This window comes from Tetrao urogallus, assembly GCF_951394365.1.
Source record: "Tetrao urogallus genome assembly, chromosome: 6".
Taxonomy (NCBI): domain Eukaryota; kingdom Metazoa; phylum Chordata; class Aves; order Galliformes; family Phasianidae; genus Tetrao; species Tetrao urogallus.
The window spans coordinates 29,166,540-29,193,153 of record NC_136819.1 but is presented as its reverse complement, the minus strand read 5'-3'; the positions used below and the strand labels follow the sequence as shown (position 1 = coordinate 29,193,153).

The 26,614-nt window shown below is 36.1% G+C and overlaps 1 protein-coding gene across 1 annotated transcript; it reads left to right on the top strand.

Annotated features, from left to right (window-relative positions):
* Positions 1–1,497: 1,497 nt before the first annotated feature.
* Positions 1,498–24,749, top strand: PALS1 (protein associated with LIN7 1, MAGUK p55 family member; the record flags this gene model as incomplete). Its single annotated transcript, XM_079537803.1, has 13 exons — positions 1,498–1,870; positions 6,542–6,750; positions 12,131–12,208; positions 12,747–12,893; positions 13,515–13,676; positions 16,397–16,474; positions 17,371–17,554; positions 19,148–19,219; positions 19,678–19,749; positions 19,994–20,161; positions 20,836–21,038; positions 21,767–21,877; positions 24,573–24,749. The coding sequence occupies exons 1-13, from the start codon at positions 1,504–1,506 to the stop codon at positions 24,747–24,749; spliced, it is 2,028 nt and encodes a 675-aa protein (XP_079393929.1). The 5' UTR covers positions 1,498–1,503.
* Positions 24,750–26,614: the final 1,865 nt, after the last annotated feature.

Genomic DNA, 26,614 nt, shown 5'->3' with positions numbered 1-26,614 from the left:
TCTTCAGATTTTTTTTAGAAAATCTTAGTAATAGTTGTAGTAGCTGGGTGAGAAACAAGTGAAGAAAACTGCTTTGCTTTTGCTGTATGTAGCTGCATACCATTAATGAAAATGAAAAGCTGCACATACTTAGAATTGCAAGCTGGCAGTGGTTTGTGTAGGAGTGTCTGTTGCTGCTCCTCCAAAGCTGCGCTAATGATATTTAATTTTCAACTTAATTACAACAGAAGGAGCCTTCCCTTCCTCCTCCAAATGCAAACATTTGGTATAGGAGAAGATTTCTTTTTATCTTGGTCCTTCCAGTGGTTTTATGTAATGCAACTTCTGGGATGTTTGTGCTATATCCTTTCACTTGATAAATAATAACACACACACAAAAAAAAAAAAGCTTGAAAAATCAAATGTAATTGTAACTTTTTGCAAATTTTATTACCTTTTAATTGGGCTTACTGAGAATAATATTTCTGTGGTTATGTGATACAGAGAGCAGGAAGAAATAGTGTAAGGCACAGGTATGTGCGATATTTAAGAGCTGTATGGTTGCGTTTTTTCAAACACTGAAGTTTTTAGCTTGAATCAGCAGAAATGAGAAACTGTACGAGGGTGGTAAGGCTGGACTTGGAGTGTAGTGGAATGTCACTGTGTGCCTTTGAAAATCAATTATTGTACACTGCCAAATAAATATGTGTGCATGCACAGATGAAGATTTCTGCTCTTGTATTTGATATGTATTTCCTGCTTTCGAGCATATGTATAGAAAGCATTAAGAGTAGCTGCTAACATAACTCATGCTAAGACTTTATCACTACTTGGAATTGTGTAAGTGCAGTTCCAGTCTGCTTTAAATGGTATCTTTTGGAAGAACTCTGTGCCAGACCTGTCTTCTCTGAAACCAGAGAGGCAGGGTTTACATGGAAATGCTTCAATTTGTGAGCAATAAATGGAAGTATTTTTACATGTTTATAAATCCTCTTGTGAGCATTTTGTTTACAACAAATTATTCATATTTAGTGCTTGTACTACCATAGTTCATTGGAATTTTTAAGAGCGAAGGGTGCATTAGTGAGAATTTTCAGAAGACTGCTAATTTGCAGTTGTGCAGAATAATCCAGTTCTTTGATGTGGAATTGTACAAAATTTTAGCATGAGTTTGAACCACTAATTCTGTAATGCCAGCATATGAAAATTTCTAAAACAGATGAATCAGATCTGTGAGGTTCTGTAGTTCTTAGTAAGGAAAGAAGTATGATGTGGAGAGGAAGTTCGTGTTCTCATGCTTGGAGCTCTAAAGAACTGTGTTAGGTATTTGTTATTAATGCAGATATTTACTAACTTTTTTTGAATGTCTTTCTTTAGATTTTCATCGTGGATGCTTCTTCAGCTGCCCTGTGATGGAAGGGATGTATTTCTGAAGTTATAATGGATTTTACACAGCAGCATAACGAAAACTGGCCTAATAGCAGCATTTCTATTTGAAGAGAATAGGCCTAATTGCACATAACCATGACAACTTCTCATATGAACGGACACATCACTGAAGATTCTGATAGTGAAGCAAAAAATGTGGATCTTGCATCTCCTGAGGAACCTCAGAAGCACCGAGAAATGGCTGTTGATTGCCCTGGAGATTTGGGCTCCAGGATGATGCCCATGCGGCGGAGTGCTCAGCTGGAGCGAATCCGGCAGCAGCAGGAGGACATAAGGCGCAGAAGGGAGGAAGAGGGAAAGAAACAGGAGTTGGACCTTACTGCTTCCATGAGGCTTAAGAAATTAGCACAGATTCCTCCAAAAACTGGAATAGACAATCCAATATTTGACACAGAAGAAGGGATTATTTTGGAGAGTCCTCATTATACTGTGAAGACACTAGGTAGGTGTTGGTGGAAATTATGAACAGGTTAATGGAAGAAAAAAAAAAAGATTTGAATATTTATGTTCTTCTTTGTCACTGAAAATGTGATTTAGATAATTCTTTCTACCGTAAGTCTCAAGACTTCTGATCCTTTGGGTTGATGATTTTCTTCATTTAGTCAAGCTTAAGTATGTGCCCCCAGCAAGATCTTCCCAAAACTAATCCTTCTGGGGGACACTTAAACAAATTGCAGAGTACTGTTGGTTTCATTGGATGTCTCCATCTCTGTAGGGTGGGGAAAACCATGTATCTGCTGCCAGATTTTATTAAGTTTGATGAAGCACATATCAGAGTAAGCGATGTCATATAAAATAAAATGCTAAACAAGATGCTAGGGCTTTTAATATTTTGTGGTCCATTCATTCCATATTTTGTGGTCCATTCATGTGGTCCCAAATCATGTCCATTTTTTCTTATTCTGGTTGTCTTGTGTTTTCAGTTGTCACCTAATATCATTTGCATTTTTCCTTAAACTGTTGGCCTTGACAATGAAGGGCTGCTTACTTTGACTGCTAATCTAAAGATTTTTATATAAATATTCTAAAGCTAGTAATTTTTGTAGAAATGCACTATGAAAGCCTTCACTTCATAGCTTCTGTTGCTTTAACTGCACTTCTATAGGAAATACTTCTAACCTTTCTTCTGCAAATACAAGCATCTAGTCATCTAAAGTGAGGTGTTGTCACTGGAGTGAAAATAAGGCATTGCAAACATCCCAACTTCTGGGAGTTTTAACTTCTAAATCCTTACCTGTTTTAAGATCCTTACTGCTTTAAATGATATCTTTATTTTTAAATAGATGTCTAAAGACACACAGCAGAAATATTCACTAGTTTGTTGAGTGTGCATAGTCTGTTCTTTGAGCTAGAAAGGCTGGGCCCTTTTGAAGATGCAGTAATGTAATTAGACTAATTTATGATATATCTATATATGTGACAAGATGACAGGAAATGGCTTTAAGCTGGAAGAGGGTGATTTAGACTAGATATTAGGGAGTAATTCTTTACTGTGAGAATGGTGAGATGCTGGAACAGGTTGTCCAGTGAGGTTGTAGATGCCCCCTCCCTGGAAGTACTGAAGGCCAGGCTGATGGGGCTTTGAGCAACCTGGTATAGAGGAGGTGTCCTTGCCTGCAGTAGGGGGTTGGAACTAGATGATCTTAAAAGGTCCCTTCCAACCCAAACCACTCTGTGACTGTATGACTCTATGCACCAGGGTGTTCAATTAGGGCTTTTCAGTTGAGTAGAAACTTGACATAATATTGACAGTCATGTTTGACAGAGAAATAAAGGTAATATAGTAATAATTTGGATCAAGCAGACTGAGATTTAGGAGGTGAGGATTTATTGTTTCGCACGCCTGAAAGTGGGCATTGGATTGCAATCAGCCGTCGCCTTGAATCGCTGAACGCTTTAAGGAAGAAAATGTAGCTGAAGTGCTATAATCTTGTAACCTATGTAGTCCATAAAAAAAACCTGTTTCAGCTATGAGTGCAGTAAAACTGAGTCAGAATTTTAAATTTTACAAGGCACTTCTCCAGGTAACTTGGCCTCTTCTAATTTTTTTCCTCTTCTCTAAAGCATGCCCTTTTCTTTTCCAGTTTCTGGATTAACTGTTATAAGATCTGACACTCCTGCTGAATTTGCGATGAAGCTGCTTATTCCTGACACTCACCAAGGGCTGGTGAAGTTATCTTATGAATGCACATACATATAAAATACAGAATATCATGAAAAAAGCTGGAGTCCATTTTATTTATTACTTCTACTTTTTAATGTTTTGGAGAGGCTGGAATTCTTGAAGTTAATATGTTCAACTTCTTGATCTCTAAAAAACTTGCTGGCCCATGACCTAGTCAAAAAACAAAACAAAACTTGTAGCATGTGAAATGCTTTGTATTTAGTTTGAATTTCTGAAGCTTGCTGCTTCTGACTACTGAATTTTCACCTTGGATGTATTTTCAAGCTTTGTTAGCAAGACTCTTAACCAGCGCTAGTGAATTACAAAGTTAAACTACTATTATCATTGCATTTTAAAAAATGGATTTTGGCTTTGCTTTATTTGTTAAGCCATAGAATTGCTGCTAAAACATAGGGCTGATGCATATTGTCTACATTTTTAGTTTTGAAAACAGCATTCTATACATGCTAATATCTCATTTGGTATTTCGTTGCCAAGCCTTCAATCTTTTCATCGTAACAATTAAAAAATCAAGCGGATTGGATTTTGTTTATAAAGATAAACAGCACACTTAATTAAACCAGTTTTAAAGGGCATGTTTATTATCAAAACAGGACATGATTTAGACAGCTGACAGAGTGGAAATACCTTTCTGAGCACCTAGAACATGTTAATTACTGAAGTGTTTAACAAGCTCACTCATAGCTATGTATTTCTCTTAAATGCAGAAAATATTTTTTACACTGCAGCTTATTCTCCTAATTAAATAAGTAGCTGACATTTTATGTAAGAAACCTTTTGTGGCTGCAGCAAAAACTTTCGTTTTCTTTTTTTTTTTGTGGGGAAAAACTGCCTTTTTTTTTTTTTACTCAGGCAAAATTTACTTACAGAATACAAAACATTTTGTTTTCTAAAATTTATTTTATACTTACAAATAGTTTTGCATAAACCGGTAGTTTTCTTAGCACTGTTATTCAAGTAGCATATGAGGCATTAGAGAGCTAGCAGTAGTATATGTAGTACTTTGAAGAGATCTAAAAGAACCTAAAAATTAAGATATCAGTGATAATACACACAAAAACTAACTATGTGCTCTTAAATTTTCTGCTTGTTAACTTTTTGTTTAAAATGATCCAACATGTTAAGCAGTGACCATGGGTCCTCCCCTGCAGTTGCGTATTTTTTGCTGGCAGTCCTTTTGATTACTACGTGTATCATGCAGTGCTGTGTCACATTCCAGCCATTTCTTGGTCTAATGGGAAAAGACTGCAACGCTTCTCGAAAAACAAGAGTTGAAATTAATAAAACAGTTGATGGCTAATTGATCTGCGCTATAAAATGGATTTTTTCTTCCACAGAACCTTGACTTTTTCTGTGAGTAAATGTGCAAGATGTTAGTTGTTTACTGAACTGTTTTCTTCTGTACAACCCTTTAAATAGGGAATGTCTAGAGATAAGAGTCTTGCTACCTGGCATTTATGAACAACAACAGAATAAGCCTTCAGAAATATAATCGGTGACTTAGAATTCATAAACAGGGACCTGGGATGGCTTTTATGCCTTTGGAGCTTTTGCTGTTCCTGGGAGAAGTGTGATATGATATTGGTCATCCACATCCAGCACAGATGAAGGTTGGGTGTACAGATTAGTTGGTGAGGAGAGTACTGTGGTAGATTTGTAAGGAAGGGCAAGATAGAAGGAACTAGGAAAGTACTGAAGAGGTAGTGTGTGGGGGCATCTAAGAGTACGTCTTTTTACTATAGCTGCAGAATAAATGTCTATCAGTCTGTATGTTTCTGTCTTATAAGGAATATACACTAGAAAGTATTTGTGCATGTACTTGAAGTCTCAGGTATATAACCGGGTAGAGAATTCAGAAATAATTGAATAAAACCATTGATGCTTAAGGAGTATTATAAAGAAGTGGAGTTCTCTAATGCCTTGTTTCTTTGAACCTAGTAACAGTAACAACAGAGTTTTCAGTTGATGTTTAACTGAACAGGCACTAATAGAAACCTGAGCATCTGACTGTTTTCCACATATTTTTATTTTTTTAGTACTTGAAAGCAGTAATCTTAAGTGCCAGGAGAAGAGGTTACTGAGACTATTTGCACACTCCCCTAGGCAATAATCTGCCAGATTACCTCATCCTATTTAGCGAATATTCTTGCCTGCTAGGTGTTAACTTTCATCCCAAACAGCATTTCCCTGTGCGATGGGCAGTAGATTTTGTACGCATTTCCCCAGTAAGATGCTGGCCTTAATTGCTGTTCTGAGCTGTACTATGTTTCCCTTGTGGAATATCCTGCTCTGCCTCTATCTGAGCTTTCACTGCAGCTTCCTACTGCTCTTTGTTTCCTTGGTGGCTATAGGAAGGTGGGTAAGATGTTTTTTACATGAGTATGGAATGCTTTTAGGATGTGTTCTTTTTAATTGTCCGGGAATTATTTCTTTCCTTTTTATTATAAAAGTGTAATTTACTTATCAATCACTCATTCTGTAAGCAAGCAATACGTTATATATGCACATGGAGTATTTAAATAAAGTGTATTTAAATTATTATGCAGGGAATCAAGACTAGTTTTAGCAAAGCGGTTGATTTTGTATTGCAAAATAGTTCTTCTTTAACATTTAGTTATACACGAGCTGTAGTTATCGGATCTTTTACGTACCAGTGCTCTCCTTCAGAGATGTACTGCTCCTATTATTTGAAATTCAATTTTGAACCATTCATCAGCTTGTTTCTTTTTCTTATACTGGCTTGTGGTCCTTGTTTTGATCCTAATATGTTCTGCTGATAACCATGAGAGAATAATAGCTAAGTAATACATTTGCATACATTACTGCTAATTTAAAAACTGAATAGCAAGATTTTTCTGTAAAACTCAGAACACAAACATTACAACATTATCAGTCTTTAACTTGTGTCTTGGTTTTATCTCCTACCAGAAGTGGAAGAACTATTAACTTCCCTAAAACATATCCAGCATGTTTTGGTAGACCCTCAGAGCCAAGAGGATATCTCTCTCATCTTACAGCTTGTTCAAAATACTGATTTTCAGAATGCATTTAAGATACACAATGCTGTTACAGTGTACATGAACAAAGCCAGTCCTCCATATCCTCTCATCTCCAATGCACAAGAACTAGCACAAGAGGTATGTACAGTATGCATCTCATTGATATGTATACGAAGCATGTAATCATAGCTGTTGTTGAAATGTGTACTTGACAAACTTGTTTGAGTTACTGCATGTTAAATAGAAAATGAATTCCAGTAGTCACTGATTGCTGTATCCAGTTTTTCCACATTTCCAGGAAAGCAGTAACTGGAGGAATATTTGGGGGATAAGAATGCCCTTTTTGATGTAAGTAGTCGTGTAATAGAATTAAAACATGTAAAAGAATTAAACAGAAAAGGGAGCAGTTAAGGAAAATTTTTCACATTCACTATTCTTTAGTCCAGGGATTAGGGGTTGCATTGCAATTATCTGTTATTGTGAGTTTCCTCCAAGTTGAGCCCTGGTTCTTAAATTTGGAAGCATCTCTGAAAATATAAATGTAGTGGAAACAAGCATTTTGCTTTAATGTGAGCAGCAGGTGCTTTAACGTTTTGTTTTTTTTATTACTACTGTGATTTTCAGATCACATTTTTTTTCTGATATGAGAGCTCTCTTATAAGGCCAAGCACATCTTTTAGAAATGATTAAATTGTGCTTTTAGAAACCTACTTTAGTAAGATTTAAAACTTTCATATTTTCAGTGAGATCTTAAATGTTTGAAATACTATTACAATTTTAGCTAAGTTAACTGTTTTCTTTGAGTCTTACTCACTTGAATGTAGATGCACAGTGCCAGTTTATAGTAGCCTTGCAGTAGAAGTAATGCATGGGAAACGCATCAGATACAAAGTTGCAGATAACAGAAGGAGTATCAGCGGAAGTGCAACAGGTTGCATTCTGCAAAGCCAGCTCCCCAGGCAGGAAAAGTGCACCTGCTCAGACCCGGCTCAGGTGCACTGGCGCATTGCTCACAGATGCATCACTTCCATTTCAGTATAGCAACAGGATTATTTTCGAAGCATCTGGTTTTGTTGGTTTTGCAAGTCATAGAAAACAATGTTGCAGTCTTAGTTCTTTTGCAGAATGAATTACTGATTCTTGAGAGATGTCACTAAAGCATTCCCCAAAGGCAGAGTTTGCTGATTAATCTGCTGCTCAAGATTTTTGTGTTTATGCTCGTCAGTAAGATTGCACCAAAACAAAGTGGGAGTATCTTTCCTGTGAGCTTGCCTATAGTTTATCAGGCTGCCTCTAGGCTGCTCCAGGATGCTTGCTAGGCTTTGTCCAAGTCTAGAGGAACCTTTCAAGTTAACTTCTGTTTGTAAGCCACTTCTTCATACACACATCCTGCCTATAGACCTAGTTTGCATTTCCACTCAGATGCAAGTCAGAGTTTTTAAATATGTATAGAACATTTGAGATTAATATCATAAATGTGATTGGTTTTGCCCTACCCCTCTCCCCTCCCCCCCCCCCTTCATGGGCATGATATTTTTTTATTTGGTGCTTAGCAGAAGTTTCCAGGAGGAATGTATGCCTTCCTAAATTACCCTGAAAGACAATCTTCTGTTGGCAACTGTAGTGAAATAGCAGAGCTTTCTCAATGTAGGGAAAACTACAAATCAGTTCTCAAATGTTCATGTTCCTCCCTGCTGTCTTCCCTAACTCCCACATTCTTAGCACATTCCTGTTATTTGCAGGTAGTTTCATAAATCCTAAGATCAGAAGACAGTGCAAAGCCAGTTCTGTGTCTTAGCATAATGCGTAAAGGCATTTAAGAATTAAATATTTTGTTTATCTGATAGAATTTTGTCATCACCTGGAAGAATATTACATAAAAGATGATGTATTCCTGCTCTCATTTTGATGCTTCATCCCCTGTCTGTGTCTTGTTGCAGCCTTGAAATTCCTGAAGGGAAACATATTGCATACATCTGTGTTCATTTTCAGATGTAATCTAGATTCAACTTGTGATTTATTTAAGCAAATTATATTTTGCAATATGTTAAATGACATCCTGAAATGATTAAGCTGGAAATTCAGGTCAGATATTTCTGTGACCAACAGAAGTGTTGCAAGGAAGAGCTTGAGGCTTCCATTCATGTTGTTCTTGTTTGAACAGATCTTATGCTCATTTTTCAGACCTGTTATTCCTTAATGAATTTTTGCTTCAGGAAAAGTTGTTTTCCACATGCAAGCTGCCCCCAGCAGGGGCAGCACGCCCAATTATTTTGTAGGCTTTTTTTTTTTTTTTTTGTACCTTTTTCTTTTCCCACCTTTAAATATAGGCTTAGGAAGCTCCCTCAGAACGCAGTTCTTTTATCTTTCTGGAGCATTACCTACTTCAAGGTGTTTTTAAAGAGACACTTGGAAAAGTCTGAACAACTGATAACATCTTGATGATACAAAACATTACAAGAAAAAAAAACAGTATATACGCACATGTCATTTAAAATTAATGTTAAGTAATATTAATGTGCATATTTCAGTGCACAGGTCATCAGTGACAGTGTACAAATCTGAAACTGTTTTGTAGTGTGTGTCCCAGTTTAAAGCTACAAACTCTGAACTCTGCTGTTGGAGGCTTTGTGATGTACAGGAGAGCTTATTCTAGAACTCATACATCTGTGGCTCTAAAAAACAGACGAAAATTCTCATCCTCTGTTTAAAAAAAAAAAAAAAGATTTAGTATAAACAGCTTTTCTAAGGTGTAGTCTGGGAAGATTTTCATTTGTCACACTAAACTTAATTCGAGTCTCCGTTTTCATTTACTCTTAAAAAGTTTACCTATTTGTAAGAAAATAATGTATTTTAACAGTGTTGTGAAAAATTTTTGCCTTTGATTATTTTTTTTTTTAAACTTAACAATATTTAAGTGGAACGAGGCACTTATTTTCTAGTCCTCTTGAGGGGATTCTTTATGTTAGTATATTTGCACTTTTCTTCTTTGCTTTGGTAAGCAGATCCCAACAACTCAGGTTTTTCCTTTGCTCTCATTGTTAAGAAACCTTTATTGAATTAAGAAGGTGGAATGGAGCACTTAGGCTTAAGGAATTAATTTTTAAGAGCTAATCTCCGTAAAATGTAGTCGTCTATCTCTTAAACAAAAATAGCAGTAAACATCAAATGTAATTAAATTTATTTTAAATCCTTTTAAATTTGACCAAGGTAGAGGCGAGGATTATGGGAACATGGTCTGAATCTTGACCTTGTAAGAATATTTGATGCAGCATATGAAACAGTTGGTAGTTTTTGGCTTGTAACACCACATATCAGATGCCTTAAATATATTTTTGCTATTAAATATACTCAACAGACTCAATTTGTATAAATTGTTTCTAAATACCTGATATCATTCACTTTAGGAAGTGTAAACAATGAAATTAGATCAGTTCTTCTGAGAAGACAGAAGACGTGTTTGTAACTTCCAGTATAAATCCTTTAGGATGTGTATATACATTGCTCCCAACAGTCCTGCTCATTCCATGCCGCATGGTTTTGCAGATTTGATTATATTCTGAATGGCCAATATGATTCCAGTGTGTGCCCTCTGCTATGTGTCTCGCAGTATGCCTCCAAGTTGTGGCTTTTATAATGAAACCATATTAATAATTTTTTTTTTTAGCTGTTTGAGCTCAAGTTTACATAACTAACAGTAAAAACTGGCTTGAAGGGTTAAGAAAACAGTAGTATTGCCACAGGTTTAGCGTGGAATGCTTATACTGTCTGTGGCGTGTCACTTCTGGAAAATCAGCCTAGATTCAGATTTCTTCACCTGATAAGACGTGGAATTCTTTACCTTAAATAACGAAGCAATCTGACGTGCAACTGTACCAGTGTGATAAGTGTTGCACATAGCAGACTGAACCTTTCCTAATGCTTCAACCATTATATTAAGCAAATAAATAATATATTTATTTTTTCCTTAGGAAGGAGGTGGAGGAGCTGTTAGAGTTTTTGAATAATGTAATTTATTCAAAGAGGAAATTCAGCTGCAATAAAGGATGTTGTTGCATAGAGAATGACTGACTGGTTGGGCCAAGTTCTAAGGCATGGAAAAATAAAGCAGGAGGGGAGATGACTGTTCTTGTCATCTAAACATATATATGCCTTATTGTGCGCTTTTGTTTCAAACTGTTTAATCTGTGTGTCACATAGCAACTAGCAAAATGTTACAATAAATAATATATGGTTCAGGATTGCTTTTATATTGCTTTTTTTATTGTATAAATTCACAAAGACGTGCCGGCTTGATTCTGAGATATAACAATACCTACAGATGTATGTAGTACATTTTTTATCTCTGTGTAATACTCAGCATCTGGCCATGTGTTCCAAGTGTCTTGCTTGCAGGACTTCTAACTGGGGATAATAGCTTCCTGGCAGCTGCAGAGATATGACTTAGGTCAAACTGATGGGAAGCTGAATTCCTTCTGTTCTCTGTGGTTTGATCTAAATTAATTCTTCAATTTAGTTCTTGATTTTATGTCACGTTTTACATCCTGAAGACTAAAAAACTCATGGGGGAAAGAATGTTTCCATCTCACAGGAAGCTGCTGTTACATATAATCTACTCTTGATTCCTCCAGCTTCGTTAGTGCTTTTGGACTCATGACTTTGGTGCAGATTAGGCCTGAAGATAATTGCTGTGGAAAGTTTCTTCTTCAGCCTTGCTTTTAGATAAGGGGGAATTCCCTGCTCCTGGCTTTCCTTTAAAACATACAGGGATTTTCTGTATTTGAGATGATGGCAAGGCCTGTTTAACTGAACAGGAATGCAAACCTTTTTTGGCAACAAAAGCTACTTGAGCAAGAACAGTTGTCTTACTGTGGATCATTCTTTTCCTTGGCAAAAAAAAAAAAAAAAAAAAAAAAAGTATTAAAAAAAATAGCTGAAGAAAACTGGTTTGCTGAGATGTTGGTATTTTGAAGTTTTGACTCTTAGAGTTTCTGAAACAGATGTTCCAGCAAGTGCTGCAAAACCTGTTTTGGAATCTTTGGTTTTGCTGCTGGTAGAAATACTAATAAACCATCTGCTTTTAGGGAAAAGGAAGTCTGGTCACATTAGTGAGAAACTAGCCCAGTTTGATAGATGTAGCAATATTTGCAAAGTAGGCTTCATTGTAGCTCATTGTGCTGCCAGGTTCCTTTCTCAACTTCTTTGTGTAGGTCTCTTGCAGTAGCTGAGCTCGTTGTTGGTTTCTGTTGAGAAATGCATGTGGTATACTGGATACCAGTTTACATTCGATAGAAAATCACTGAAGCACAGAATGCTGGAGTAGTCCTGTGATCTCACTGCACATTTTTCTAACGTGTACTAGGCCAGGCTCAGTGCATCAGTATAACAGTTATTGGGCATGTTGTACTTTCATAAAATGAATAATTGCAATTAGGGTTTTGTGCTTCAGTTGAGGAATGAATGAAGATTGATAAATCACTGGGTAGAGTGAGAGCTTTACTACTTTATTTCTTTTCAGGTTCAGAGTGTTTTAAAACCCAGTCACCACAAGGATGGGCAGGAGCTTAATGCCTTGCTGAATGCCCCTCACATGCAGGTAAAACAAATTGTTGTCTTCTACAGGTATTACAAGCTAATTTTCACATGAGCAAGGTAGCATAAGATCAGTAATGTCAGTGGCAACACGTGAACTACTTTACTTTTCTGTGGGTTTTTTTCTGTGATAGATACAGTCATTGCATTCTTATCATAGGGTGCATAAAGGGAATTTTGTCCATGACTTACTGATGAAGTAAATTTTGTAGTTTTGACTGCAGCTAGTTTTTTTGCTTCTGTGTCTTCATTCACATATATAGTAAACCAATGTCTACTTTTTTTCAAGGAGAAATTGTAAGTAAAGTCACAGCTTTGTATTCAAAGTAGTTTTGCATTATTTTCTAAAACTGAAAGCGAACTTTTTTGCAATTAGATACTACATAGCTGTGACAAATCTTTTCTACTGCTTGAGTCGTTTTGTAATATTCTGTAATTGTGTATAGAGCTTTCAAATTGCAGAATTTCATTGATTGTTACTGTTTTGTATGCATATGAAGTTAGGATTTTACTGTAACTGAGCTGATTTCATTTAACACTAGGCACTTCTACTAGCTCATGATAAGGTTGCAGAACAAGAAATGCAACCCGAGCCTGTTGCAGATGAAAAAATTTATGAAAATGTTGGCACGTATGGAGGGGAGACGGTTAAAATAGTTCGCATTGAGAAAGCTCGAGACATTCCCTTGGTAAGTGTTGGTACTCGCTCAGTTATACTTGAAGCAGGTGAGCAGTCTTTGCAGATGACTACGAGAGACTTAGAATTTGAATGTGAAAGTTATGTTTAACTTAAGAATCATTTTCTTCCCCACCTGCCCAAATGAGAAATGGTAATGTATGATTACTTAATATGCATTTTGATATAACAGTAGACATGTTACCACTTAGAGCCTGTATAGCTTTCATCATGTGGATTTGGACAGGGTTTTATTATAGAAGTCACTATCCAAGCTTAGCTGCAAGGAAGCTTAGATCCTTGTCCAATTACAGAAGTCTGTGTTGTGTTAGTGTTCTTTTCCATCTTCTATTTGCATCTTTCCAATAAGTGTTTAGGAAAGTTTTTATTAAAAAAAAAAAAAAAGAAAAAAAAAACTCATACTGTAGAGTAGTTCAATTCTTCAATCTCTAATACCACTTAAAGAAACAAATGTGGTTTTTTTGTAAACTAGAGCATTGCTTGTATGCATCCAAACTGTTACATGCATTTTCTTTCAACAGAGAAATGTCTCATCACTGGCTTGAAATACTGGCAATAGATGGTTTTGAGTTTGTGATATGTAATAAATTCAGAATTTGTTGCTACTACACAGGGTGCTACTGTTCGTAATGAAATGGATTCTGTCATCATTAGTCGAATAGTCAAAGGAGGTGCTGCAGAGAAGAGTGGGCTGTTACATGAAGGGGATGAAGTTCTGGAGATCAATGGCATTGAGATTCGTGGGAAAGATGTTAATGAAGTTTTTGATTTACTGGTGAGTTGGGGATTTCATTTTCCATGCAAAAAATACTCCTCTAAGTGTGAAGTCTGTTAGCTCTGCTTGTCATTTGTAGTCATATTTAGAATTATTTTGGAGCCATTTTTTACTCTCATACTTAATACTCACACATGGAGGGTCATTTCAAGCTTGCTTACTAAAATTGCACCTTGCACGAGAAAGTATAATGGCAGTTAAATGGAAAAATGAGCCTTACAAATATGAACAGGTCAAGCTGTCATCCTGAGACTTGTTCTTATGACTTCTGAGGAAAAGCTTTGCTTAGCTGTGAAAATCCATGATTTTTTTTTTCATCTGTCTCAGGCTTAGTCCTCAGTTAATATCAATAAATGTGTGTCTGCATCGTTCTGTCCCTTCCCATGAGTAGGTACATAAGGTGTTGTGGTGGGGACAGTGAGGACAGATGTCCACAGTGGTAGTCCATGCCACGTAATACCATGCTCAGGAAGAAAAAATGGACAATGAGCCATTTCTTCTGATGCTGATTTTTTTTTTTTTAGGTCTGTTTGGTTTTAAACACTCATATATTAAATTCTTGACACATGAGTCTTTCTTGCTTTTGATCTTACTATTCTCTCCCATGTGCCTTTTGGGGAGAGTAGTGAGTAAGCAGTTGGCAGTAGTTTCTGGCTGGACTCAACTCACTGCTAATTATTTCACATGGGACGTTTACCTGACCAGACTTCTTACTCTTTCCCTCCTAACAAAAAACCTTTTTGTCTAGCAGCTTACCAACAAAAGGTACTTTTCTCTTTGTTACACTTGTAACATTCATAGCAAAGCTGTGCATCAATTCAAAAGGTACTAGATAAAACCAGCAAAAAATCCATCAGGAACTAGAACATTTCTGCCTTTACTAAGTTCTGGCAAGCTAGGGTGCCAGTAGCTGGGGATTGTACGTACTTCATTTTGCCCAATATTCCTCTGTTTCTACGCTCTTCCTTGGCACCTGCTATTGATTAGTGTCTTCGATGGGTCACTTGGAACCTTACTGTGAGTCTTTAGTCTCCATCAGAGAAGATCATTCTGTAAAAGTGAAAATGGATGAAAGTGCATTTTTTTCCACCTTTACTATAGACCTTTGGAAATACTAGCACGTATTTATTAAGAGGATCTTTGGGAAGAAGTTACAAAGACACATATATTGTAAATATTTGAATTACTTAGTGAATGTGAGCTCTATATACAAATGAAAATCAGGGCAAAGACTTGAGTTCTTCTGTAAGTTTCATTTATTATAGGAAGTACAAACATTATCAATAAATGAAGTCTTTTAGTGTAAGACTGTAGTTTTTAATGGACACTGTCCATCTTTTCTGATGGTTCTGCTGGATTGATGCATGGAGGGAGGCTGAGTGGAGAGAATTAGAGGCAGAAATGGTTTTCTCGAGCCATTTATTTGAAAAGCCTTCAGTCTCCATGTGTTTCGGATCAGAGGTGTGTGAGATCCTTTATGCGATTAGCTCCGTTGCCATCCATGTTTTCAAAAGAAGCCATCCATGTTTAGTTACATCCTTTTGCCTTTGGAAAATTATGTTTTGTATGTGCTTAACAGATAATTAAACAGTAGCAGTTTAACTCTCTGTGGAGATCTTGTTCTCCATTTGAACAGGTCCTACAACGTAGAGTTACAGAACAAAAGATGCAGTATGGATACATATGTATTATTTATGTGTTACATATGTTTGTAGGAGCAATTGATAAAAACCTCAAGATGTCCTAGTTTAAAAAACTAGTTTTTAAGCTTCATAATTATTTGTATGCTGACTTTTTTTTGTTTTGTAATGTTAAATTTTAGAAGTTATAAAAAGTTAAAAAAGCTTCAGTCCCCGAAGAATACTTAAGAACAGAAGAGAGAGAAATTTCTTGCATTCGAATTCTTGCCTCACCCGTTGTGCCTAAAATGATAATGAAGTGGCATGTGACTTCAGACAAGGCTACTCATGCTATCTCTGTGAAATTCTGTGCATTCCTCAAGAAACTATGCATACTAACTGAAAATGGCTGTAAGAAAGGAAAATCCACCTAATCATATTATCCTCGGTTATGTTTACTTCATTTAAGCCTGAAGTTCAATTTTTGGTGATACTCATACGTGCTTTAGTTTATGCAGCATCAATTGTTATGGTTTATGGAAAGCTGTATGGAAAGTGAGATGCATAGGCCTCTTCAGGATTTGGCACATGTATTAAAATAGATGTTTGTTACATGCAGAAATAAAGTGTGTGCAAGAGTATGCAGGCAACTAAGACTGCTCTAAAACCAAGACATGTATTAAGTTCCCTTTTCTTTGTAGATGCTGTTTCAATGTTAGGTACCTATGCAGAATTCGTATGTTCTGGTTAAATCTTTAAAAAGTGTTCTGTATGCTTTGGTAGCGTTAAACAGCATAAAAACATACTAGAGATGTTTAGACTTAAAAACACTGTTGCATTTAAGTAATTTCAGGGTTAAAGTTTCCTACGTATTTTCTCCTATTAGCCTAGCTCTGCTTGGTATTTTCGACTGAGCAATAGAATGTGCTCTATTTGGTCCTCTATTTGTCTCAAGTCTCTGCAAGTGTTCTATTTAAAATAGAAATGGGTTATACATAATCTGGAGCTCTACATTTTTGTAATCTGAATATGAGCATTTGGTTTTCTAATCCGTTACTGAGTCACTGCAACTGTATGTTAACAGACCTTTTTTTATCTCAGGCTGACATGCATGGCACTCTGACCTTTGTATTGATTCCCAGTCAGCAGAGCAAGCCACCTCCTGCAAAGGAGACAGTTGTAAGTAGCTTTACATACCCTTGGTGATGCATACCCTATTTTTCCAGTAGAGCTTAGAACATTTGTTTTATAGGTTAAAATTGTTTTGTAGGTTATTTACACAGCAAAACAAAAACCAAATTGCAATTATTTAAATAGTTTGTTACCAGACTTGCACCTGAGTGAACTGTTAAAAATGATTGACAGTGATAAGGTGAAACATGGTGTATTTCTAACTCTGTTTCTAAAATAATAAGAATTTAATAAAAGTAGCACCACTTATGCTTCTGAAATGCTATTTCGAACTTCTCCGTTTCTCTATTTTATATATATGAATTGATTTGATAGAAGTTAAGTGTTCTACTGTAATTTGTAAATATGCTTTGTGAAGAAAAATCTGTATACTGGATACTTTTGGTATCTTTTTAGTTAACATAACCTTTCCTTAGTCCACTTCAAGAATTTGAAGAAAGACTGCACAGATTTCTATCAAAGCAAAAAAAAAACCCTAAAAATTAAATGTTTGGTGGCGAAGTAAAGTATTTTTGAAGTGAAATTTCATCTGAAAGCCATAAAATGGGTCTCATTCTGTGTTTGCTATTTAAATATAAGTAAATGAGAATATCTGTGATTCTTTTTGAGTGGTAAGGGCTTAGATTTGTAGCTCAGGATTTTTTGTTGTTGTTGTTCCTAAAGTGGTTAAAAAAAATTTGTAGGCTCTAGAATTAATAAAACTTGAAATTCAGGCTTTTATCCATTCCAGTGTCTCCTATATGTCCTAGATACAGTCTGCATTCTATAGGAGTTATCTTGGAGCTTTTATATATCAAACCTCATCTTTAGTTATGGGAAGATGGAGGTGCAACTCTTCTGAAGTCACGGATTTTTCCTTTTTTTTACATTCTTATCTTCCACAGATACATGTGAAAGCACATTTTGACTATGATCCTTCTGATGACCCCTATGTCCCCTGCCGAGAGTTAGGCCTGTCTTTTCAAAAAGGAGATATACTCCATGTCATCAGCCAAGAAGACCCAAACTGGTGGCAGGCTTACAGAGATGGAGATGAAGATAACCAACCACTGGCAGGCCTTATTCCTGGTAAATAAAGATCTAGAAAAACCTTGAAAAGTTGTTGTTCCTATAGTTGTAGGAGGCAATATTTTGTTTTGTTTTTTTTTTTAAGAGCTCATATCCACAGCCTTAAAATACCTATGACTTAGAAGATTTTGCAGCAGAGCCCACTGTTGGTTTCATTATACGTTTATTTGAAAGGTTGACCTTTTAGAAGCATCTCCATGTATAAATGTATAAAGTTAAACATCAAGAAAAACGACCACTTCCACTGCAGTTCACATTTCCTAAATTACTCTGTATTTCCTTATTCTTTTACCCTGGCAACTCTGTGGATTCAGAGTTCCCTCTGCTGGCTACAGCAGCAAAATTGGACTTCAACCTGCTTGTTGCATCCAGAGATGAGAGCAGCTTTTAGGTTTCACACTGTTTCAAGTAGTATCTTTGAAAAATATATTTTCAGGTAGTAACTTTTCTATGTATTTTCACTCAGCCAAGAGCTTCAGTTATTGTAATAATCAAGCTTCCTTTCTAACTGCTGGAAGCCTTTGAGTAATTGAAGTCAGTATATAATTTTTCTCTTGAAGTATGTAATATATTCCAGTTCACCACAGTTCTTAGCAGATGAACAGATGTAAATTCCATAGAATAGTATGCTATTATTTTATAATATTTGAATAAGATCAGGGGAACACTGATTTTAAATGTAGCATAGTATTTTTTTCAAGCTGAAATTTTAGAAATGTAGCATAAACATACATAATATTAAAAAATAAGAAAAATATATTATCACAATGACAAAAATGTAGTCTTCCCCATGTTTTCAGTTTTCAGACAAAACTATCCAGAAAAGTACGAGGCTGTGCCATTGTCACTTGATGATTATGTTTTGGAAGCAATAAACTGGTTTCTCATCAACTTTAACCTCCGCAAATCTTACTTTTTAGAATTTTTAGAATTTTTCAATCCTTTCATCATTCAGACAAATTTTAGGACGTGATGGGAAGGAAATCAGCTGAGTCCTTAGTTCCCATTTCCTGCTAAATACAGCATTGTTGCCAGTGTTAAGACAGCTGAAGAAAATGATAGTCAAACAATATGAAAATCCTAAGGAAGTATAGCTTGCATTTGATGGTAGTGCTTGCTTAGTGGCTTGCTTGGCAGCAAATATGGAAGTAGTATTTATTTAAAAAGCACCATATGAGTATTACAAAATAATTAAAAAAAAAAAAAAAATCCTGAAAAATTGATTGTGAATGTCACCCAAATTAGACAGTACTAAAAAGACAACAGATACTTTTGTGTACATGAGTTACATCACTTCCAAATACTGTCAGTTTTGAAGGGTATTGTTAATGTACATATCCAGATTAATTGTGCTGAGTTTCTGAGTTTCATTCTATTAAGGTAATGGAATTTTACATCTTTATAACAAGCAGTTTTCCCCGACAAATTTCTGTTTTATGACATATTCTACTAGAAGCTTCAGAGGTTTAAAATCTTAACCAAATGAGTAAGTCATTAGAAGAAGATATGGAAATGAACATGTACTTATGACTATACATAGTAACAGTTTTCAAAAGTTAACTGCTTTTTCATTTTTCCTTGAAATGCTTTCAGGAAAAAGTTTTCAGCAACAAAGAGAAGCAATGAAGCAAACTATAGAAGAAGACAAGGAGCCAGAGAAATCAGGTTAGATCTGTGCTTTTTGAGGAAAAAGGTGTCTAATAGTAGTGTTAATTACTATTATCTAGAACCTTGTAAGTGTATAGATAGAGAAAATTCTCCATTTCTATAATACCGGTGTGGTGCTTGCTTGAAGTTCTTGATGTAAATGCAGGCCTGAATTTAGTTTCAATCAGTTTAGTTTCAGTTTTAGAATTTAATATCGATCAGATTATTTTCTCACAATTATTATGCAGAGTGTAGATTAATGTAAGGGAATTTTGAGTGCCTCCTTTTTCTTAAAGAATTTTACTCGTAGCAAGACCCAGTTGAAGCTCCTGCTATGCAGAATTTGCTTCATACACTCTACTGGTGTAATAAAATAAACAACCTAATGTTTTCAGATCTTCAAATCCATATAGTCAGTAAGATAGGAAGCGTTTTACCTCATGAGTATGTAATTGTGATGTCTTTATTTTGATTAGGAAAACTCTGGTGTGCGAAGAAGAACAAAAAGAAACGGAAGAAGGTTTTATACAATGCAAATAAAAATGATGGTAAGTAACATCTTTTACATAGTGTGCATTTGTAAGTAACTATAGAAGATTTAATAAATGCTCCTGTTTTATTTCCCCAGAAAGCAAAAATAAATAAATAAAATAAAAAAAACTGTCTTGGCTTACTAGACGGAGTCAATCTTTGAGGTTGTAGAGGGGAGCTTCCTGAAACCTTGCTCTGCAGGACAAATGACACGTTCAACAAGCAATAATGCATTGACCTTTTTATTGTTTTTCTTTCAAGATTATGATAATGAAGAAATATTAACTTATGAGGAAATGTCACTGTATCATCAACCAGCAAACAGAAAACGACCTATTGTTCTCATTGGCCCACAGAACTGTGGCCAAAATGAATTGCGGCAGAGACTTATGAATAACGAAGTGGATCGCTTTGCCTCTGCTGTTCCCCGTAAGTTTGATAAGCAGATATGATTGCTTATTCTAAACAGTGCCTACACCCAAATCCTCTTGTGATTAAAATTGTAATTAGAAATTAAGGGGTTTTGAGGAGGTTACAGTCAGCTCTTTGGTGAGGAACAAATTATATCTTGTGTGGCAGGCACTAGCCTTTGTAAGTAAATGCAAATCCAGTATCCTAACATAGTGCTATAGAGGTATTATATGACGCGCATATTTTTCAATCTGGATAAAGTCGGATTGAGTTACAGAAGGTTAAAGAAGAAACTGGCACATCTAACAAATAATTTTTGGACTAGTTATCCTGCATAAACTTAAACTTAGATGGATTTAATACTTTTCCAAACTATTTACATTTCATTGAATTTTACATAAAATGTCTTTTGTACCCAAAATTAGTATTACAAATAACTAACAGCTTTTTTTCACCTCCAGAATGCAGCTGCATGGGTGAAATTTATTCTTAACTGACTGTTTTTTCTTAGATAAATGTAAGAAGGCATCTGAATGTAGATTCGGTCTTTGACTGATCCATCTCTCCAGTATTATTTATTACACAGAATAAAATACATATATTTCTTAGCTATTTTAATCAAATGCTGATATTTTCTTTTCACTTGAGTAGGTATGTTTCATTCAGTTTATTTTTTGTGGTTTTGTTTGTAGATACAACTCGGAGCAGGCGGGAAACTGAAGTAGCTGGCAGGGATTACCATTTCGTTTCCCGACAAGCATTTGAGAATGACATAGCTGCAGGGAAGTTTATTGAATATGGAGAATTTGAAAAGAATCTTTATGGTACTAGTATAGACTCCGTGCGGCAAGTGATCAATTCTGGCAAGATATGCCTTTTAAATCTTCACACTCAGGTATGGCAGAAGCTGTTGTCTGCTATGCTTCAATTTTAGCAGCTACTGTGAAAGTCTTGAGAGAGAGATTTTATGTTGATGTAAAATTAGTCTGTCTGTTTCCATGTTTATTCCAACTTATTTTCAGTGGTGTTCAGTGGACTATTTGGTGTTCTGTGTATTTTCAAACAAGGAACAAAAAGGTTGCATTCATAACTTTTGTATCTGTGCTAAGGTTAAAAGGGTTATTAGTTTCCAGATACTTCTCACTAGCTCTAATTTTCTGAATTTAAAAAGCAAGATTTTGCTCTAATTTTATGAGCTCTAAGGTGTTAGAAGATGGAGAAGCTTTTGGAAAATTCAGATTGCAGTCAGGTCATTTTTATGTATGTCTTGATATATGCGTAGCCTGGCAATAAATACTCTGAGCATATAGTGTGTTTGGCATCCTGTATTATAATCTTCAAAATAGGAAAGGTTAAACTGGAATTTTTTTTTTTTCAAAGACCTCTCAATTAAAAGTTTCTAATTCCCTAGTGTTTTGAGGAAAATTGCTTCAATTTAGATTACTTGTTTGATTTTGAAATTCTTGAACAAAAGTAAATGTTTGGAGTCCATAACTGTGAGAAATATTGGAATATAAATCTTGCAGGAAATGGTGACTGAATTCTGAGTGGCAGTAGTAATACCGTTATTGTTAATTGGATGGAAATTTCTTAGGTGTTCAATATTTAATACTTTTTCTACAGTCACTGAAGACACTACGTAATTCTGACTTGAAGCCATATATTATATTTGTCGCACCACCTTCGCAAGAGAGATTACGTGCTTTGTTGGCCAAAGAAGGGAAAAATCCAAAGGTAATATATCTAACGCTTCTTCTGAAGCCATTCTGCTTTTTTACGTATGGTTCTGGAATGCTTTTGGTGAACAAATGCATGTGCTTTTTTTTTTTTTTTTTTTTTGAATTGGATGCTGGCATGGTACTGACAATATAGAGGAGGTGGTTAGTCAGAGATCTCTGCTCCAGGCTAGTAAGCAGACTACACTAGCTGAACGTGAGAGATGTGTGACAAGAGAATCCATTTGCCTGGGGCACACATCCCTGCATTTGGGTACAAAGATGATGTTTAATTTCAAAACTGCAGAAAATATGACTTTGTGTTCAAGGTAACCTGGGAATGATTTTAGGGAGGAATTTTTTTTCTTTTTAGAATTTATCTGGTCTTGAAAAAGCACTTACTTAAAAAATGTTTTTTAAACCTCTTCGGATAAAATTATTTCTGTGCTTGATCCTGCACAATTATTTCTCAAGACCTCAGCTTACCCAGTTCAGATCAATTATTTAAAAGCAAAGCTAGCATTGACAGAATTGACACCTGCAAATTAAGCCAGGATGTTTGAAAGCTCAGAAGAGGTCCTTATTAATTTATGGGACACACATGGCATCAGCCACAACAACCCTAGGCAACTCTGCAGGTTTTGGGCAGAGTGGCTGGAATGAAGACTGTACGGAAGAAATGAACTTGGGTGTTGGTCAATGTTTGGCTGAACGTGAGCCTGCAGTGTGCCCAGTGGCCAAGAAGGTCAAGATTATCCCAGCTTGTATCAGTAGTAGTGTTGCCAGCAGGAACAGGGAAGTGATCATCCCTCTGTTCTCAGTACTGATGAGGCTGCGCCTCAAGTACTGTGTTCAGTTTTGGGCCCCTCACTACAAGAAAGACAGCAAGGTCCTGGAGTGTGACCAGAAAAGGGCAGTGGCGCTGTTGAGGGGTCTGCAACACAAGTCTTACCGGAAGTGGCTGAGGGAACTGGAATTGTTTAATCTGGAGAAGAGGAGGCTCAGGGGAGACCTTACTCTCTACAATTACCTGAAAGGAGGTTGTAGTGAAGTGGGGTTCAGCCTCTCATTACATCTCTAGTCATATGGAAAAAGTTGCGCCAGAGGAGATTCAGGTTAAACGTTAGGAAAAATTCCTTCTCCAAAAGAGTGGCCAGACACTGGAATGGGTTGCTCAGGGAGGTGGGAGAGTCACCATCCCTGGGGGGAGGCATTGTAAAAACATTTAGGTGTTGTACTGAGGGACATGGTTTAGTGGGGAAATATTGGTGATAGGTGGATGGTTGGACTGGATGGTCTTGTAGGTCTTTTCCAACCTTGGCGATTCCGTGATGCTATACGATTGCATTGCTACAGTAATGCAGTTCTGTAACTGGACTCTACTCTGCAGTGGTGAATAGGAAGCACTTTTCTACCATAGAGTGCTAGTTTAGCATAATGTGGTTTGTACCGAGGAAGAAACAATTGTTCTACTTTAACTGCATCTATTCATAGGAGTTCCTAAAACAGCTGTGATCAACAATCACTTCTCACTGAGCTCTGTGTTTTGCTCTCCATCTTTGATTTAAGGGTGTGATGTATTGTAAAATCTAAAAGAGCATTAATGTCCAAGCCTTAAATGGGAAGGTGGTGGTTATTGTTGCTTTGCCTGGGTCAAAATTAATCGTATTCTCTAAGTAGACGTTTCCTCCTTCATGGTTATCCAATGAGTAAAACGTTATTGTACGTAAATATTAAATTTGCCCTTTTTTTTGTTGCAGTAGTCAAAGAATCCTTCAAGGACAAAAAAAAAAATACTGCTGTTGGTACTAAATTACGCTCCTTTTTTTCAAATTAATTGTGTTGGAGTTGTCTTTCAGATAGATGAAGGCTACTGTGTTAAACACCTTCCCATTATGTAGTAAAGACTATTTCTTGCATTTGTAACTTGGATTTTCTTAAGAATATGTAAAGCATATAGGAAAGAGAAATCTGTTTCAAAAGCAATTTCAGGACTATCTTTTTAAACATTTTCTGAAAATATACCTGGATATTCCTTTATGAAATACAAAAGATATGTTGCAGAAGAGGAAATGAAACGTTTTTTAGAAATCAAACTTAGAGAAATTCTTAAGTAAAACCATCTGTTTCTGCTTCTCCTTAGAATCACTTTTCTACTTGTACAATTTTTCTGCTGTACCATTTACATAATTCTATGGTGATCCTATTGATTTCGGTGTGTACCTTTTATGGTGGCTCTCGTCATCTTTTATTGGTGAAAATATTCCAGTGACAGCTGCTGCCTTTTGGCTGTTCAGTGTCTGCAGAGATCCCTCTTCAGAGGTGTGCAGTTCGGCACCATTCAGCTTTCGCTTTCTGCTGTCTTCTGTTTTTTTTTCTAGAAAGATAGTAGGCTTAGCAACCAAACTGATTTTTGAGAAACATGTTTGAGGAGCCTCAGTAGGATGTATGTCATAAAAGGAGCAGTGCTGTGTCTTCCTCATGTACTTCAGTCAAGGACTGTCTTTTACGGGATTGTCACTTGTGGCCAATGAGAAATAGTTGCCTTTGGTGTTAAAATGTGCGGTAGTTCATTGGTGTCAAAAATTTAGCTATAAATACCTTGTAGCAATACAATTAGAAATCCATGCATAAGGCCTGAGTTGTTACTTTCCCTTTTCTTTTTACGGGAGGGGCTTACACACATACAATAACTCCCTGTTCTTTATTTGCAGCCAGAAGAGTTGAGAGAAATCATAGAGAAGACAAGGGAGATGGAACAGAACAATGGTCACTACTTTGATACAGCAATTGTGAATTCTGATCTTGATAAGGCTTATCAAGAGTTACTTCGGTTAATAAACAAACTTGACACAGAACCCCAGTGGGTACCCTCTACCTGGCTACGATGAAAGAGAATAATTCCAGGGGACAAATGGGCTTCAGTTGAGTAATCATTCTAAGATCACGTGTAGGTCTGCCCAGTTAGTGAGTAATAAGTGTCTGAGCTCTGGACCTCATTGGCTGCATCCTTTATAAGTGAAATTAGGTATTATTGAAAAAAAAAAAAACATAAAAAAAAACAGCTTGAGAGCTGATTTAACTGTTCTAGAGGTTGTCCAAATTTTCTTTTTCTATGGTCTAGAAATGGAGACCTTGTCCGTACTAAATTCTAAAGCTTTAGATTTTTCTAGCAACAACTTTTATACGTAAATTCTCTTTTTTCTACCTAGTCACCCATAGGAAAGCAAAGATTTTAAGTGTGTGTATTTGTATATACAGTCCACATTGTCACATAGTTATAAATATGAATGTTATTTAACGCTTAACTTAATGACTTCATGGGACATGGCGGTAGTTCAGGAGTGTAATTCTACAGATCGTTGGGCAGAGAAATAATCTACGTGTGAAAGATGTGATTAATGAGAAATCTGTCCTTTTCAAAAAATTGAAGAACAAAGATGCTACTCTGGTCTGGAGCTACCTGGTGAGGCTTGATTTTTATATTCTAATTCTAAAAAACATTCCACTTTCTAATAGCACTGTAATTGGAAAATGTGTATAATGTAAATATTTCAATCCTTGTGTCGTCTTAGGCAGGCTTTTTAATTCTGGGTTGACTGCACATTAATTTTAGGTTCAATTAAAGATGAATTATATTGATCTTTTAGATGTGATATTTTTATGGAATTTTCCTTGAAACAGCGGCTGATTGGAGCTGCTGTTTTCCGCAGATCTGTAGAGATATTTAGGAAGGCAGAGATTATATTTTTATGAAAAACATGTAGTTATAAAACATTGCTTGGAAGTCAGCTGAAGTTCTCATGTTTTATAACAGAATACTGGCTAAAATAGGCTGATGTGCTGAACATTGGGTGATAAGTGGGTTTTGTAATCTCTGTGAATGGCTCGTTTTGTGGCTGTTGCTCTAACAGATAACTAACTGGAATTAAAACAGCTGAAGGTAGCTATTGTGTTATAAACAAGTATTGTAATTCACTAGCCAATATATTGTCCTGCATTTGCTCACTACTGCAGTAAAAAATGGGTGAAACACTGGTAACTGACTGAGAAGTCGCAACAAGGTGGAACTTACTAGAACAAATAACTTGAAATGAGTGAATAGAAGGCAAAGTCTGTATCCTGGTGTTTGTTCTGCGAAACAGATCAGATCACCTCTACATCTTCAAATCTGAGCTATGACATTAGTTAACTACAACAGCTGTGTCTGCAGTGGGGGGAATTCTATTGCTAAAGCTAACTGAAGATTACTATCTGGGCTGTTTGAGTTTAGGGTAGCACAGCCCTTGAATGTGAATATCTCTTAATGTTAGCCGTGGTGTTCATTACTTCCTCCAGGTAAAACACGAGTTACGTCGGTTTGTTGTTCACTCCTGTCTAATGCAGAAGGATTTAACAAGTAGTTGATTTTTTTTCCATGCTGTCTTGCATATATTCAAGTTCTAATGGAACAAACTCATACCTGTAGCTGAACAGAGACCTCCAAGTATATGGGGAATATAAAGAAATTATGAAATAACATTTCTAGTTAGTGAACTAACATTTTGGATTGAAAAATTAGAGTGTGCTCCTGTCCTGCCTGCTACAAAGCAGAATTATTTGCTGGTTTAATATTTAGGGCTGAGAAGCAATTAAAGGGGTAAGTAGTGACCCTTCAGGAAAAAAAGAAAGCTGGGGGGAGGGGGTGGGTGAGATGATTGAAAATTCCATGTTAGGAAAAAAAAATATGTAGTGTTCTAGATATTGATGTAAAAGT